The sequence below is a fragment of the Cygnus atratus genome, chromosome 3 (genome assembly GCF_013377495.2).
Source record: "Cygnus atratus isolate AKBS03 ecotype Queensland, Australia chromosome 3, CAtr_DNAZoo_HiC_assembly, whole genome shotgun sequence".
In the NCBI taxonomy this organism is placed as follows: Eukaryota; Metazoa; Chordata; class Aves; order Anseriformes; family Anatidae; genus Cygnus; species Cygnus atratus.
Window position 1 is genome coordinate 96,324,235 of NC_066364.1, and position 18,348 is coordinate 96,342,582.

The 18,348-nt window shown below is 40.4% G+C and overlaps 1 protein-coding gene across 8 annotated transcripts in view; it reads left to right on the forward strand.

Annotated features, from left to right (window-relative positions):
• Positions 1 to 589: 589 nt before the first annotated feature.
• Positions 590 to 18,348, forward strand: part of LOC118254593 (synaptotagmin-14) — a 111,560-nt gene continuing 93,801 nt past the window's right edge. For 4 of the 8 annotated variants that reach the window (XM_035559986.2, XM_035560000.2, XM_035559993.2 and 1 more), the window contains exons 1-2: positions 590 to 697; positions 13,497 to 13,544. In XM_035559986.2, coding sequence (XP_035415879.1) covers positions 685 to 697; positions 13,497 to 13,544 — 61 coding nt within the window. In that variant the 5' untranslated portion in view covers positions 590 to 684. Of the gene's footprint in view, positions 698 to 13,496; positions 13,545 to 18,348 lie in introns of those variants that run through there. The other 4 variants (XM_035560022.2, XM_050709844.1, XM_035560014.2 and 1 more) reach the window with 1 other exon arrangement.

The window sequence follows — 18,348 nt, forward strand, 5'->3', positions numbered from 1 at the left end:
TTTTTTCAGCGCTTTTACTGTGATGTGCAACTCTTCAGCTGCACAAACGAGCTCTGCACACCTGACTGAGGAGTTAGGGAGGTGCTTGTGGAACCACAGTCTGACTGAAACTAACACTTCGATGGTTTTGCTGTCTGGTTCGACCAATAGCTCTGGAAAAATAATAATAAAAAAAAAAACAACAGCAGAATAAAAATATGCAAAGTGGTGCGACCTTCATCATTTTCTCCCCAAACTTGGGGGCAACAACGTTTCAAAACCGTGCCTATCCCAACGGGCTGGGAAAAAACAAACGAACAAACAAAAAAAAGCCTTATTCATCGTGAGAGGGAACCAACCTCACCCCCCTTTTAACGACAGTTGTGAGGGACAATGGACACAACCCCTCACACAGAGGCGGCTGGGCGGGGCTTCGCCTCTCGGACGGGCGAGGGGCGGGGCGGTTGGCCTCCGGCGGGCGGGGGGGTGGGGCGCGCGCCCCGCCGGTTAAACGGCCGCCGCTCGGGCACGCGCACGGCCGTTGGGCGGTGGCGGCGGGAGTGGGGCGGAGCCACGAGCCCCCGGCCCGGCCCGGCCCCGCCCCGCGCTCCCGCCCGGCAGCGCCGCGGCCGGCAGCGGCTCCGCTGCCTGCCCCCCCCTCCCGGCACGGCACGGCACGGCACGGCACGGCCCACCGCCGGGATCATGGCGATTGACGGTAAGTAGGCCAATAACGCGCTCCCCTCCTCCTCCCCCTCCGCCGCCGCCGCCTCCTCCTCCTCCTCCTCCTCCGTTCCCCTCCCCCGGGCACGGCTCCCCCCCGGCGCGGGGGCGCGCGGGAGGGCGAGGGGCGCCCCCTTCATCCCCTCCTCCTCCTCCTCCTGCAGAGGATGCCCCGGGTAAAAAAAACAAAACAAAACAAAAACAAAACGGGATGAACGGGCCCTCCTCTGCACCGACCGCTTCCCGGCCCCGGGGCTGGCGGGGCTCCAGGGAGGCTCCCCGCTCAGACAGCGGCAGAAAAAAGGAGAGGGATGCTGCGAGCACTTGTTGGTTCGCCTGGGGATGGAGGCTGCGCCCCGACGCCTCCCCTCTCCGTTCTGAGAGTAATTTTTGTGGGGAATTCCTTTAAAAAAAAAAAAAAAATCCCCGAACTTTAATGGCAGGGAAATAAGGCTGTAAGGTATGCTGCTCCCCTGGCTGCAGCGCTCGCTTCCGAAAGCGGTTGTCGTAACTTCCAGGGTAGGAAAACAGCGAGGGGAAAAACCACACAAACAGCTCTTGATTGTTTTTATGTGGGATGCTCCTGTGCTGTCGGTTTCCTTGGATTAGTAATTCAGGCCTCCGTAAGGAGAAGTTGCAGGCAAAGCCGCGGGCTCACCCTGCTGAGCTGGCCAGCCTCGAGTTGGCCGGGTCCTCTTAAAGCCCACATCATAGTAACGGGAAGACAGCAATTTTTTCAGGTGGGTCTGGACTTTTTATGCAATTCGAGCTCAGAAAAACAATTGTCGGTCCTTCAAAATCTGTCCCTGTTTCCATTTTAGGCTGCGTTATTCCAGAAAGCTGTGAGAATTTGTAATATATATATATATATATATATATATATATATAAAAGGAAAATATTCACCAAAAAATAAAATCCATGTTTGATATTTTCAGATGATTTAGGGCATCACTCCCTAAAAGTTAAAGCAAACGATCATGAATGAGTTAAGCAAATTAGCCTGTGAAAAGAATGCAACACCTCTCTCATCAAGGCCAGATGTAGAAATAGCCTGTCTTGTACGAATGTGAAATTGTTATCATGGGACTTAGTCTCTGGAAGTCTTTGAAGGCCAGGTTGGATGGGGCTTTGGGCAGCCTGATCTGCTGGGTGGTGTGGTGTCCCTGCCCATGGCAGGCGGCTGGAACTGAGTGGTCTTTAAGGTCCCTTCCAGCCCAAACCATTCTATGAATCTAGAATTTGCTCAGTAATTTACAATTAAAGGGGAGGCAGGGTAAAAATATCCAATCATGAAACTGACCTACTAGGTTTTTCACTTAGTTCTCTGCCTGAAGACAGAAAACAAAATGCATTTTTCTGGTGTAGTCTGTAGCAGGAATGTGGCATCGTCTTTGTTCACAACCAAATAGCTGATTCCTGTAGATTTGTTAGTAGGTGTTCCAATTTTTATTCCTCATCTTGGTGAACTCCTCCTCCTCCTGTTTGTGTTGCAGTATCCTGCTTTGAACAACATGATTTCCTGGTCAGCAGTGTTTAAAAGTATGGATTTTGTCTGGGTGAATACTGACTCTTGAAGACAGGATGAATCCCCAGGACTTATAGCCCAAAGGGACAAAACACAGAATTTGCATCATGTCCAAGCAAATTTGTAAATGTTTGTAATTAAGTTAACAGAAAAAAAATGCTTTGTTTGGTTTAAAAGACTTCGCAGTTGCACAGATTTTTGAGGGGTGGTAAAGTCATATGCAATAAGCAAGGCTAATAACTTTTGACTGAAGAATAAATGTAAAATAGTTCAAAACTCCCTTGAAGCAGGTTATATATAGTTATATGTGCAAAGTGCAGAAAATTAAAATAGGATTTGTTAGCTGCAAGAAATTTAGTCTATTGACTGCTTTTAAAAATCTCTAAGTGCTGTTTCTAGCGTCACTCTGTCAGCTTACAAGTTTACATCAGTTCTACTGTTAACACTCATTTTTTGTTTAAAAAACAAAAAGAAAGCTTTTTGTATGAAGTGGTATAGAGAACCAAGGAGCCAGTGGCCATGGGCAGTGATCATTGCTGTTTTGGTCAGTGCCAACACTTAGTTACTTTTTTTGCATTGTGGTTACTGCTGGACCTTTTAAAAAAAAACAAACGATATTCTTCATGTGACCAAGTTCAAAGCCCTAATTTAGTGATTGCAGGAACAGTTAAACCTTTCTCTTTAAAAGTTCATGTCATCTTAAAAGATGTTTCTATTTGTTTGTTAGGTGTTTTGTTTTATACAGGCATCAGGTATATAGTTTGCATAGTTCGGGCAATCAGTTTTGCTAGGAAACAACAGCAGGGAACCTATTGGGAAAAAGTTTTGCCTTAAATAGGATTAAAGAATTTTATCTGCAGTTCTTATTTCTGTCATATTTTTCTTCTTAAGCAAAATGAGTGTTAGTATTTAGTAGCAGCTCTATTTTGAGATGCAAGGTTATTAATTGTGTAATGTTTCCACATAATGTAGAAGAATGCTAAATTCATTCAGTACGGAGAATGCTGGGATGGGGGGGATGGCAGATACGGAGGATAGTCAGGCAAAACTGAGGAGAGCGGTAAGACCAGCACAGTGGGCAGCCTGGGATTTGGATCTTCCCGATGGTGGCTGCCTCGGCATGGGGTCTGGTGGCCATTTGCCGGGGATGGGAAGAGCGAGAGTGGAGGAGCCGTTTCTGAGAGTCCTTCAGCATCACCATGGTAATGTTCCTCATGACAGCGTTAATTTGGTTTCTGTAAGCTGCTTTTGCTCTTCTGAGCAGTCGCAAGACTTAGGCACCTGCCTCAAGAGTTGGGATTTGAGGTCTGGGTGAGGAGCTAGCAATGGAAATCATATTGCAGGGAGGAGGGAAGAGAAAGGTAAAGGTCACAGTGGGAGGCTTTATAACCTGAGGCAGAACTGCGTATCCTCGTGGATCTGCTTGTGCCAGGTTTGTGGGCTGCACTTGAACGTGCTGTAATGTGGTGCAGGCTATACAAAGCTGTGCATTTCTCAAGGAAGGGAATGTGTTCGGGGGTGAGCTGTTCCAGACCGAGTTATCTTGCATTGTGAGGAGTTCAGTGCTAAGAATTCAGAAGCAGTGTTAAAGAGAGTAGTGAGTTGTACAGATAAAATGAATGTAGCGGAGAAGGAGTTATAGCATAGTGCTGTCATTTACTAAATTATTGATTGAGTAATGAGACTAATGAACCTGGCTTCCCATATTTTCCCCTTCTGATCTCACCAGTGTAACCGTTTCCCGTTACAGTTTCCTGTTACACTCCTGTTGTACTCTGAGGTCCTCTTTATACGTGTAGGCTTTTTTGAGCGCTTTTCTTTTTGTCCCTGGGTCTCCGGAGTGTCTCTGGCGTGTACTCAGATCTCTGATCTCAGATCAGTTTCTGACAAGCTTGTTTCTCCCTTCCAACCCTTGTCTGCCAGCTGTTTGTTTGGCAGCTGTTTGCATGGATTTATCGGCTGGCTGGACGTCCCTGGGTTTGGTGAGATTGGTGGCTGTCTTGTGTTTGGCTGCTGATGTTCATGAAGCTTTGAATCCTAAAAGTATTAAGTTCTGACAACTTTGTGTCAATTTTAATGTAAATTAGCCCCTGAATTCATTGGCACTAGATTGTTAAGTTATATAACCCTCACTTCATTGGGAAACAAAGCCAAAATTGCTAAATGAACCTACTTTTTATTTCTGGAAATAAGAAGAGAGGGGAGTTAGAACACTGCTTCATATGGGTTACGTGAAAACCATTCCTAGGAGCAAACTTCGTAATCCGAAGGAGAAACCAAGGAACGAGCTACATACAGTGCCTAGGTGGGAGTATCGTATGTGTAGCCTGTGGGTTGAATCTGGCCTAGGGAGCAGTTTTACCTTGACTCCAGGTTACCCCGGATATTCTGTGCTGCCGGGCAGGAGGTGACACGGAGGTGCAGTTGGTGCTGACCTGAATAAGCTGTGGTGCTTCTGGACCCACGCTGCTGCAGCCAGGGTGCATGTCGAGGAGCAGCAACAGTGTAGAATAAAGCCTAAACATAAGAAGCCCTATTTTGTACCTAGGCCCACTTTCAACACATTTGTTAAATGTGGGGTGGATCAAGCGTCAGGATATTGGATTTGATCAGCCACACAGAATCTGTTTAATACTGTTTTATGCTCGTTCACCGTCTGTAGTGGAAACTATTCAGTGGGTGTTATCTGGTATTATTTTTTTGTTGTTGTTGTCATTGTAAGTATGATTCCCTGCATTATTTGCTGATGACAGTAAAGCCTTGCCGTGTGCAAAAGTAACAATTTGCTGGATGGGTTTGCATTACATCATCATCACTGGAGTGTTACGGAGCTGCTGAAATAAAAAAGCCATTAGTTCTCTGCCTCCTTTATGGTAATAGAGTGGGGTGCCTTTTAAAAACATCTAACCTCTAATGCTCTACAGACATCTAAGTGACAAGATCCCTGTGGGCTGAGTTGAAGTTATCATACTTCATATAAGAAGAGGTGATCTGTTCAGAGCGAAATTCTGGAATCTGGTTCATTTTGAATGCTTAGCACTATTGCAAATGGGAACTCTTGGCATTCAGGATGGGCACACAAGAAAGCAAACACCCAGTGGCTGCCTGATTAAAAATGTTGGCTTATATTGCCCATCAAAATGCAGGAGATTTATGAATAAAAGGAAAGTCTAGCTGTTTTCTGGAAAACTTTCAACTGCTGTGACTGTTGGGTCATATTTTCTCTTCACCTTATTCACAGGCTGACCCCGTAGGTTTCTTCCAGCTTCTGCACTGACTTATGTGAGGGACCCACAGTTGACAGTCCCTGGCTTTTTTCTGAATATTGTCAAGTCTCACACTGAAAAAGGCAAAGGTCTTATATGCCAAGCTAAATGTGCACCTGGCGATTGCAGTGGGGATTTCAAGTCAGCTTTTAATCCTTGCACTTTCTAATCTTTGAGTATTTAACTCTTGGAGGTGGGAGAAGCTTTCTGTGTAAAACCATCTCTGGAGTGAGATGGAGAAACTTTGGCATGGTTTTGAAAGTTATTTGTAAGACAGCAAATGAAAGTTGAATGTGTTGGCAAATATACCTCATGCTGCAGAGGAACATAATCTTCAATGTGAAAAATGATAGGTTCAGTGTGATTGACACATTTTACAAGTATTTTTGTTTTGTAGTCTAAAATGAGCATTCTTCCTACTATCTGGGATCTTTCAAAATACAAATTCTTGGTGTAATTTCTTTTTGTATCATAACCTTACTGCTTTATCTGAAATACGAGAGCTGTTTACATGTACTATTTCCATGTATTATTTCTTCTCGCAATTTCTTTGATTAAAATTTTTAAAACATACACTTCTAAAATAAATTGTACGCAAGTCCATAGATCATTAATCATAAAAAAAAATAAATCCTGTTTCTTGGCTTACTTTCTGTTGTGAAATTTTGCTCTCGAGTGTTGACTCAGTGGTATTAGCTAAAAACTGTAGGAATTAGTCAAGAGTTGTACTGAATTTTTTATCTCTTTGTTACTATCAGTTTTTGTTGTTGACATCTTCTTTCTTAGTTCCAGAGCATTTGATAGAGTATACACCCCCAGTCAATATGCACTACTATCTTCTTGTCATTTGCAGTGAGATAACCATTCTTACTGTAGCTGCTGGTTCTCTTTCTACTCATATTTAAAGAAAAATACTGCACAGGTCTTAGGTCAGGTTCAAACCATTTATACTGTTTCTGGTGCTACTGATATATACTGTACCTCTTCATTTCCACTAATAAGACTTATTTGAAGAAGTACTTGACTGAAAACAAGGTAAAATTGTATTTCAGTTGTCAGAAGAGTGAGGAAAGATAAGTGTCTTGTGATTCTGGGTAGAAAGGAAACTGAGATGATATTTTCATGGTGGGGGAAGATGGTCCCTGAGAACCTCCCAACTTTGTGATATAATCTGTTTATACAATCTGTCTAACCTCCTTTTTTCTTGGCTTCTAAAACTCAGTGGAGATGCTTCCATTTATTTAATTGTGGATAGGATTGGACCCAACATTTGTTTGAGAAACAGAAATGGCTATGCTATTCTTGGTTAATTGTCACTGATTGCTAATTCATTAGTCAGTGGCATCAGTGCTGTTGAATATAAATATAATTAAAACTGAAGTATTTTATGTGTCAGAAAAGTTCTAATGTTTGTCACTACTTTTGTGGTCAGATAACAAACAAAATATTCTTAAATTAATTCAGGACAGATTAGATGATTTTATAGGCTAAGGAATTATTAGATAGTTATATGGTGCAAGCATATTAAATGGTGCAAGCAGAGGAGATGGTCTTTACAGTGGAAGTTGGAAATCAATCTTATGTTTTTATAACCCTCATTTACTCTTGAAAACTGTTTGCCTTGAACACATCTGCTGCTAATTTAATCAGATACTTATTTCTCTTATTAGTGGGTTAGACAGTGAATAACTCTTCTTTATTTACCTGCTTATGTATGCCATCTGTTGTGTCTTTTTTCCAGAGTCCAAGAGTCTATTAAATAACTCCTCCTATGAAAACCACTGTGTATTTTTATGGACTTTTCTCCCCCTTTCTTTGTGCCTTCTGTAGTTCTGTTTTATTCTTTGGGATGGAAGGACAGAGAGGAGTCCCAACCACACAAAATGTGCAGGATACATAATAAGAACATAAAGTAGCATTTTTTTTTTAACTTGCTGTCTATTTAGTAATAAATTCTAATGTTGTTTGCTTTTTGACCACTAGTGAGCATTCAACTGTAAACATTTCAGTTTTTACATATGCAATATTGTTTACAGACTAAAATTGTAACAAGTGTATTGCAGGAATACAAAGTTAATTTTACACCAAGTGTGAGGATGCACTGATGAGTGTATGTAACCTTTTAGGAAAAAATACCATACTGATACTGGCTATAGAGTTGCTGTTCTGTGGAAGTGTTTCCAGTGTTGTTTTTCTTTTAGTTAGCAGTCCTTTTTTCTGAAATCAGATTCTTTTTTAAGATCAGTTCACAATCTGAGACAATTTTTCAAGAAGTAGATTTGTTGGTATGCATAAGCCAGAACACTCTCCTTATAGTTGTATTTTAGTATAAATTTGGTATATGTTATGAGACAGCATAATTCTTCTCAGAATGGATTTCCTAAGTATCTTGCATTTCATACCCAAAGCACTGGTATTTTCCATGTGCACCAGGAAAGTTAGCCCATCACACAACTGATTAGGCTTTTTCGCTTGTCCCATTCTCCATTTCTGTGGCGCAGCAAGGGGGGCTCTTGTGGGTCGTAGTGCTGCCACTTGCTCTTTTCATGCCACACAGCGCCTTTGGTGTTGGCATTCTGCACTGAGACTTTGCGGGTTAGTCAAGGGAAGAGAGCTAACGCTGAATACAACATTAAGTGCATGTTTGTTGAATGTAGTCCAAACTTATCAAAATGCTAATTAAAATACAAAACTCAGTAGGAAAGCAATGTATCACATAAAAAGTGTGCCCCTGAAGTTACACCTGCTGACAAAGACTTCAGTGGTACAGCGTAATGTTGTGTTGCAAGTAGTAATGTGTGGATTTGCTGCTAAACTGAGGAAGTATGTGTTGCATACACAGTGCCCTAAGCTGTACCATGGTCTCAATTCTGGCACCAAGACTTGGATGTGTTTGTCAGAGGGATGGAGCGCACCCTCACTGAGCTGTGGGTGACAGCAGGGAGGGGAGCAGTTCATATGCAGGAGGGCAGGGCTGACGGGAACCGTGTGAACTTCGACAAGAACAAATGTCAAGTCCCACACCAGGGGTGGCAAGCCCATGCAGCACTGCAAGCTTGGGACAGGCTGGCAGGAGCACAAGTCCTGTGAGGAGCGGCTGAGGGAACTGGGGTTGTTTAGTCTGGAGAAGAGGAGGCTCAGGGGAGACCCCATTGCTCTCTGCAACTACCTGAAAGGAACCTGTGGGGAGCTGGGGGTTGGCCTCTTCTCCCAGGTAACTAGTGACAGGACTAGAGGGAATGGCCTCAAGTTGTGCCAGGGGAGGTTCAGGTTGGAAATGAGGAGACATTTCTTCTCAGAAAGAGCAGTCAGGCACTGGAACAGGTTGCCCAGGGAGGTGGCGGAGTCACCGTCCCTGAGGGTGTTCAAGGAAAGGATGGACATGGTTTAGTGGGTGATATTGATAGTAGAGGGATGGTTAGACCAGATGACCTTGGAAGGCTTTTCCAACCTTAATGATTCTAGGATTCTGCACAAAAGAGCCCCGAGGTCCTGGTGGTCAGCAAGTTGGAAGTGGATCAGCCGCATGCCTCAGCAGCAGTGTGGGCTGTTAACCCAGTGTGAGACAGATCGCCACACGAGGGATTCCAGAAGAGAGCTGCGAAGCTGGTGGCGGGCTGTAGTACTTGGCATATCAGGAGGGGCTTGGGAAAGGGAGGTGGATTCTTTGAGTGTGCAGTGAATGCACGTGAGGTAGCAGGCGTGGGCTAAAATGGGAAATCCTGACTGGGTATAGGGAAGACATGTTGTTGTGGTTTAGCCCGGCTGGCAACCAAACACCACACAGCCGTTCGCTCACCCTCCCCCCTCCCTCTCCGGGATGGGGGAGAGAAACGGGAAAGTGAAGCCTGTGAGTTGAGATAAGGACAGTTTATTAAGACAGGGAAAATAATAACAATAATAATAATAATAATAATAATAATAATAGTAATAATGTGTACAAAGTGATGCACAATGCAATTGCTCACCACCCGCTGACCGATGCCCAGCCTATCCCCGAGCAGCCGGCCCCCCCACCCCGGCTAGCCACCCCTATATATTGTTCAGCATGACGTCAGATGGTATGGAATACCCCTTTGGCCAGTTTGGGTCAGCTGTCCTGGGTCTGTCCCCTCCCAGCTCCTGCTGCACCCCCAGCCTGCTCGCTAGCAGGACAGAGCGAGAAGCTGAAAAGTCCTTGGCTTGGTGTAAGCATTGCTCTACAACAATTAAAACATCAGCATGTTATCAGCGCTCTTCTCATCCTAATCCAAAACATAGCACCCTGCCAGCTACTAGGAGGAAAATTAACTCTGTCCTACCTGAAACCAGGACACATGTTCACAGTGGCACCACTGTGAACCAGCTCTCAGAATTTCTGTCCTTGCAGATCTTGGTTGGTTGAGGCCCTGAGAAACCTCCTTCGAGGATGATCGTGCTCTGGAGTCTCTCAGGGAGCCACAGGTTGCTCCCAGTTTTCTAGCTGATTACTTTCAGCACCTAGTAATGGAGTTTCAACTCGAGTCTAAACATAGACCTTTGAAACTAGTACAATTCAAAATTCAGAAGGAAATGAAATGTTACAATATAATCAATACAAAACTGAGGTGTAGTTTTTTTCTTTGGTGAACAACTTTACATGTTTTTGGTGCAATAAATTGTGATAGTCATCCCCACAGATAGAGACTCGGGGTACAAAATCTTCATTTTTAATTTTCTCAATTTAAATTCTCAATTTAACTTTGTCAAATGTTTCAGCAGCTGCCTTTTGTTGTAAGTAAAGCCTCTGTCTGTTCAGTTTGTGCTAAATGTTTGAATGATGTAGATCTTAGGGCCACTAGATGGTCAGTCTAGCTCAAGAAAACTGAAGTGTTTGAACGTATAATTATAAAATTAATTCATCTTTCATTATTACTCTTTTTGCCTCCATTATCTGAAAAGATATGAAAAGCGTCATTCCCAGTTTTTCTCATATCCTCAGTTTTTATTCTTCAGCATTTTGGGTACAGTACTACTTCATCTTATATGCAAAACCACTTAAAACTTTAAACTGTTAAATAGAGAAGATGTTCACAGTCAAGATGAAATAGAATTAATAATAACTTACATCTAAATCAGACTATTAACTATAAAAGCATGGTGACCCACCACTATATTAAAATTAATTACTTTAACATTTGAAGACTGAAAAATTTTAGAGGGTCATACCAGTGAACCTTTGGGATTTGTGGGCTAACAGACACAAAGCCGGCCTTTCCAGCCTGCAGGAGTGCTGGGTTAATAGTTGACACCTTGCTGTCATGCAGAATGTTTTCGTATTTACACTGTAGTTTCTTTCAATGACAAGGTTATTCAAAGCTGAGAGCCTTCTCGGGAGTTGGAAGGACAGGAAAACTTGTGTTCATTTGTTAAACTGTGAGTAAAAGCAAGGTGTGAGAAATGTATTAATTCCGCGATTTTGAAGAGCACTAGGGAAAACAAAATGTGCCAGAGTCACTTGAGGATAATATTTTGTGTTTAATAAATTGGTTAAATATCAAAGATGCTTTCTTCAACTTTGCTTTCAGAACATGTAGTTCATGATGTATTTTTATTCAACAGTCAGTTTCCATTCAAAAGTGGTTTTGAAAGAGTAAAAGATTAGTTGCCCATTAAATAAGACATATAATTTGGGAGCTTCCGGGACAATAAAAAGACAAAATTTAAATCCTGAACGAATGTATGTTAAGTTTTGTACATTTGCTGTATAGTGTTGTAGTGGATTAAAAAACAGTAGAAGGCGTAATATGAAGGCTTTATTTAGTAGAACATTACAATGTCTTAAATGGCTTTTTCAATCATTTACATGTATTCTTGAAAACATAAGGTACCAATGCAAAATGCACAACTAACATTAATTTGTAATGAGATTTCATGCTTGTTGAAGTCACTGAGTGCAAAGTAAAGTCTAATGCTGCTCACTGGTCTTCTCACAGTCATTTCTATGTGAATCTTTATTTTTAACTGCCTAGCACTTGTGGAATAACAAAATGTTTTTTTTTTTTTCAGTAACTTTTTCTTCACTTCTGAATTTAAGTCTATCGGGAGGAGAAAATCTAGAGACAAGTGTTACAGTCACTCTGAATTTCTCTTTTGTAGCCTGAGGATGACTGCACTGACTTGAAAGAAGATTGTAATCTTCTCCCCAGATCTGATTTTTTTTAATGCATTTGTGTCATAAAAACAGTTTCTTTTAAACCCATTTTTTCTTACTCAGGAAAGATGTTGAAAGCAAAACATAAGAATGATACTGGTCAGTTCCTAGAAGAGCACTCTTTGCTATCTAGAAGAGCACTCTTACGTTGCTGTGTTCTGTAATGATGGTGGCTGTAAAGAAGTTCTGGGATAATCAGGGTCATTGATTTTTGATTTCCCATTCAAGAGTATCTTTGAGGCTTGTGTTTCAGATTGCTGAGTATTAAAAACAATAGTTGCGTTGTATGCTCAAAATGAGGATGCTTTCTGACTTCATATCTCACAGACATTTAATTTTGTTGTAGAAGTTGTTTTATTCCACTTATTTGGTCCTTTTTATCCTTCTTTCTCTAATATGTGCATTTCCTACCATTATTTATTTAGAATGTAAGTTTCACTACAAATATATGCATCGTCTTAAAACATTAATAACAGCAGCTGGCAATGTTATCAGTTATGAGTTTTAAATATCAGCTGATATTGTATCGTAACATCCTTTACTATATGACATAGTTCCTTTATTATGGAATGAAGAAGAGTAGTAAGTGCTGTATGACAGATTTCCATGTTTTTTTGTTGTTTTTTTTTTTTTGAGATGGAAAGAATTTTATTATCTGGAGTTTGTTTTAGAGTGTTGTGAAGTGTTTGGAATCCTATAGCGATTGACGTATATGGCTTGTGGTTTTTTGGAACAGTTTTGTATTTTCATGAAGTTTCAGAGCACCATGTATGGTGATCTGTGTGATCAGAGCCCTTCAGTTCTGTGTTCTGTTCAGACAAACATGGACCTTTGTCAGTGGCAAAAGGCTTAGTGGGCATTAGGGTTCAGTTAAGGCAGGCCACAGCTTGGTGTTGCTAAAGGTTTGACCGTGGGGAATATCATTCCAAAATGTTTTACTTAAAAGAGAACAAGATGATGAATACTGTAAATTCATTCAATATAAAGTCATGATGATAAAAATCATCTCTTCCAACAGTTTCTCAATACCATTAAAAGAATCTCTTCAATGGCTTGTAACTGCCTGTTCCTCTGGCTGCGGGGCTCAGTAGTAGGTCCCTACAGGCCCCCCAGTATCACACTTTCCTATTTCAATTCAGTTGACTTCTTGTATTCTTCTTCTATTGTGGTTCTTTCAGTGTCCTCACTGGGTATGTTATCCATTAGTCTTTTCTTCGCTAGCTGTAGTTATAACATTAAAATGTTTTTCTCTTGAAATTTAAAGTATAATATTTCTACCAACAACTTTGTTATTCCCTTATTTTCTCAAATTCTGTACAGCTGTTTAAAAGCTTAAATAAAACCCCAACAAGACTCTTGAAGATAAATTCCAGATAAACCCAGCCTTTAGTTACAGGCTTCCTTTTTTTTTTTTTTTTTTTTTCCTCTGCCTCAAAACAGTATTTTGGTGTTCTATTGTGTTACCAATATTTCTGATGTTTTGAGAAATCTTTTGTAGATAATGGTTCCCTCAGAACAGGAAATCAAGCTTTATATTTGGGAAATAGTTTTAGTATGGTTTCAGTTAATTTGCTTGCGTTTTTTTGTCAGTATAAATTCTCTGTAAAACTCTTCAAATTGCACTGTTGCTAGCAATGTTAAGCCAAAGATACATTTATTAATTTAGCAAGTTTTCAATTTATTCAGGATATCCTTTGGAGAAAACAGTCTTTTGCATTTTTATTAAATATTATGTTTTGCAGCTTTTTCTTTCACGCTGTTTGTAAGTCTTATTAAGAAGCCAAGTACATTTTAATTGCTAATATTTTCTAATGATTTATTTCCAAATAGGTGGTGAACGAACTTGTGGTGTACATGAGTTAATCTGCATTAGAAAAGGTAAGCAATGATTTGTGAAAGTTAACTTCTTAGCTTGTGAATAGTACTGCTGAGATATCTGCTACCTAATGTTAATGTCTCACATTTTCTGGATCTTAATGTTGCACGTTTGCATTGTAAAATCTTTTGATGCTGACACTGTCACTTAAAAAAAAATAAAATGAAAATTCGAAATTTGCGAAATAAAAAATGATTTTTCATGAAAAGATAAACTTTTCTTCCAATATTCCCTGAGTTACATGGAAGTTGTTAATGTTGTTCATCTGTGATAGGAAACCACAAAATACATGATCTTTGATCTTTGCCCTGTACTTTCAGATTTTTGTAGGTTGATTTGATTTCAAGTAGTGATTGATTGTTGTGAGGGTATTTTAAATAAGTGATATAGTGGACTGGCAATTTCTTCCTATGTGTTCTTGAGGTCCTCATGACACAGACTTCTTTGAAAATGACTCTATCAGAAATAACGCCAGGAATGGGTAGAGTATGAAACAGAACTGTGCTCAAGAGAGGGCTTTCATAGGTTTAAAGCTGAGTTACAGTGGCTGAAGTTGCAGTTTGATGGTACAGTTCAGGTGATACAGTGACAAGATACAATTCTGTCTTCTGCCCTCTCCTTTTGCCAGCCCTACACTCATTTCTTCTTCCCTTGCAGTGGTGTTGCTGAGTGTCTGTGTTCTGATTTGATGGCTAATCTTACCAAAAAAAGTATAATTTCTTCAAGGCTTAGTTCCTTGAATTGACTCACCATTAGAATCAGAGAATCATTTAGGTTGGAAAAGACCTTTAAGATCACCAAGTCCAACTGTTAACCTAGCACTGTCAAGTCTACCACAAAAGCACGTCCCTAAGCACCACATTTACGCGTCTTAGGTCAGAAGAGTGTTCAGTGCTTTCAAAAAGTAAAGAGTAAGAAAGTGTGGCAGAAGAGGATGAGGAGGGCTGCTAGACATGACAACAGCTAACTGTTAGACAGACTCCCTGGTATTGTTAAATTCCTACTACATCATTCGTGGTAGGAAGAAATTTTGTTTGGCCTGTGAATAAACCTTAGTTCCCATTGCAACAATTTAGGTTTTAATATATTTTTAAAATATATATGTACTATCTGCTAGTGTCAAAATTTAGTGTACCAGTGCAAGTGAAAAATAGCTTTATGGCCAAAAGTTCTTTTCCAAATAACTTATTGAAAGAATAATTGAGACTTGTATGTTATTTGACAGTATTGTAATTAAAAAGACTTCTCTGCTTTTTTAAAACTAAATCATTCCATTCTTGCTTTCTTTAACTTCTTTCTCATTTGAGGGGGAGCTTGTTCTTTCTTTTTTTTTTAATTTTTTTTATTTTTTTTAAGCTCTTTATTGCTGTCTCTGTCTTTCCCTTGATGGATAAGTCAGTGCCCACAGTGCTCTGTATTCTTTCCGTAATAGGCTCTGGTTTTCTTTCTGAATTATGAAACTCATTGAACTAGAAAGTTCAGGAAGCCTACTGATGATGTTGCAAAGTCCATTAATCTCGCTAGCCCCTTTTTATTTCAGGGTATTGTACTGATTTTAAGAAAAAAGCATGCATTCTTGGAGGCAGCACTTTGTTTTTGTTATTGCTGGGAAGCTCAAATGAAGAGAGGTGTATCTTTTTAAGGTTCTGTGTGATATTTGGACATTGGAGTCTAATCTGCTTTAGTGATTGATCAGATACTATAAACGAATTTTTAATAGTTGCATGGAGTGTGTTTTAGCATTAGTTATAAATTAGCCTAGGGATAAGTGTGATTAAAAGGGAAGTATCCTCTTAGTGCCATTTATACCTGTAGTTTGTTGGGTTCCTTTTTCCTTTAGATGAGTTTCCATGTGTATTCTTGTAACCTTGTGTGCTCCATATGTCCTGCCATGTCACTGATACATTTCTGCTTGTAGTGTGTGGAGCGGGTGCATTTTTGTCTGTCCTCTCTCTGCTTGACGTGCGTATAAAGCAGAATGTGCTTGCCATTGTACTACAAGTCTTCCAGTTGTGTAGTGCTCTGATTCCTTGCATTTAATATATTGATTACTTTATCTAAGACTTCACAACATCTGATGTGTTCTGGTGCATTCAAGATTTTTTTTTTTTTTTTTTTTTTGGTCTGACCAAGGGCCAGGCTCCTAAGGATTACTTTGTGCCAGGTGTCCAGGCTTGCTTGTTTGCCAGGATCTGGGTGCATGATCTGGATCCGTATTTACCTGCTCAGAATATGAAGTCCTTTCCAATCTGAGAATTCCTGGCCACCAGGAATCTGGAGCTGGTCCAATCAGGACCTCCCAGCCCTGTTCCTAATGCCCCTGAATACTCATTTCAACCTTACATAGGAGCAAGCTGAAAAGTTTTGTGGCATAGAGACCTTCACCTTTGCCATCTCTTGACTGTGCCATGAAAACAAAGGCTTCTTTGGCTCATGAAGTCACTGTGGAAGCTCAATGGACAAATGAAGTATTCACATTGACACATGGAAAATTCCACGTACTCTTGACTTGTTTGGTGCGAGGTGCACTGTCCCCCTCTTGCTCTTCACTGGCATCCGCGTGGCTGTGGGTACCAGGGGAATGCACTTGCACACTCCTAGCATTTATTCATTCATTTTCATCAAGGTGTTTGACAAAATGGTTCTGCTTTTGATAGTCGCTTGAAAGCCTACGATACCTTCTGCCAGATGGCAGTAGGTGACTGCCTGGTGACTGTAGTTAGAGTGCTCACGTGGAATCTTTGAAAGAAAGTTAGTGGTAAGTAACCAGAGTAAGTAACCAGAGTTAGTCAAGATATCCAGTGCACATCTCTGCTTTGCTTGTCCATCTTTCTCACAGTCCTTCCAAATATGTTGTCTCTGAGAAGCAGCTAATAAGGTAAACAGGGATGTTCCTTCTCACTTCTCCTGTGCTAAATAGGGAAAAGAGTAAAGCAAGGAGGCGTGTGTCTTCTATGGATAATGTAACAGAAAACTTCTGGTTTTGAGTGATGGCATATAACTAGATAACCCATACACAAGGGTTATAAAACTTGAAGAACATCTGTTGGTGATCAATTTTTCTTTCTGGTTAGCAAATGAACTAATTCGTAAATTATCTTTCTTGTCTGCTCACTCATTTTTGCTAAGGAAGTAAGAACCTTGGGATCCCTGATGCCGAAATGGAGAAAAGGACCAGAAAGGTCTACAAGGCTCTGTGTGGCCTCACCATTGAGCTCACATTATTAAATAGCTGTATGAAGGCATAACTGTAAAAATAAAATGCAAAACTGAAATTTCTGCTATGGAATATATTCAGCTGTTAAAATCATATGAAATTTCATTTTTCATTTATTTATTTAATTGTTTTTTTTATCCTAAGTTGTAGATGCCTCATTGCTGAAAGTGTTCAAGGCCAGGCTGGATGGGGCTTTGGGCAGCCTGGTCTAGTGGGAGGTGTCCCTGCCCATGGCAGGGGGTGTGGAACGAGGAGATCTTTAAGGTCCCTTTCAACCCAAACCCTTCTGTGATTTTCTTATGTACTCCATGCTGCAGTGCCAGGACTACAAACGATGCAGAAGAGTTGAGTTTTCATTTAAAAGCATCATTAAAGTTTCTTTGAAGTTATCAATGCTTCCGCTGAAATGAATAAAACTAATTTGAGTTGTAGATTTATTTTTTAACTTTCTAAGACTCAAAGGTGTGCCAGTACTGGTTGTAATGCTTACTGAATATCTGAGATAGTCTGAATTCATGTGAATGATATCGATACAGTACCAATACAGAACTCAGACCTGCTAACCAAAGGTGATGCCAGGTAGGGCCTGCTCCCACTTCACATAATGTCGTGGCTTCACAGAAGTGCAAGGTAGACTGTGGTGGGTCTACTTCTAATCTGTACATGAAGGACTGCATATATCTGTGGTGTCTTGCTTGTACAGTTTCCTTTTGCAGATTCGTACAGGTTTGTGAACCATGTCTAAAAAGTTGATTAGGGGTAAGAAGACTGATAGACTTTTTTTTGCAAAACCTTAAAAACTAATTTATATATATTTAAATAAAAGCTTCTTATAATTACATAAATATACTACACGTCTTGAAAAATGTGCATATATTAAGGCAATTATATAACATCTGGTGATTGCAAAATACAGAACAAGACACTTCCCAGCTAAAGAAAATAAAATACTTTAGGGAAGTACAATCAATTACTCAAGAAATTTGGTAATACAGCATTGAAATATGTCATTTCTGTGTGTAATGTAGCATAGTGGTTGAACTGTTTGTATGGTTTTGTATTTACACATTGTTGAAATCTGGAAATTGAAAATGGAAAAAGATTTTTCCTTGTGTTACAGGTGAACTTCTTGCTTGCTTCTATTTTCACTTACTGCAAGTTTGGAAATGTGCTTATTTTCTAATTTATACCTGTTGTCTGACAATTCAAGTTCAAGACATGTCTAAGGAAGGAGTAGCCCTGCTTAGTTTAGTTCAGTCCCTTTGGGTTCTTAACATAACAAAAGAGCAGGACAGGGTTTTCTGAAATGTACTTCTGCTGCTTATTCTACTCTGGTAAAGGTCTGCCTTTTTTCTGGCTGGTAACACCCACATGTTTTTGAGAGAATCATGAGAATTATGTAAGCTGTTCCTCTGCTTATTTGCTATGGGCATAACAGAATTTAGGGGACTTGAGAACAGACCAGAAACATACATCTTTGGCTGTGTAGTGCACTGTAGCTAGGCTGCTAGTCTAACTTGGAGTTAGCTGTTGTTAGATGTACTAATATCTTAATTAAGGCTGTTTTTCAGGTTCTGTTTGTACAGATG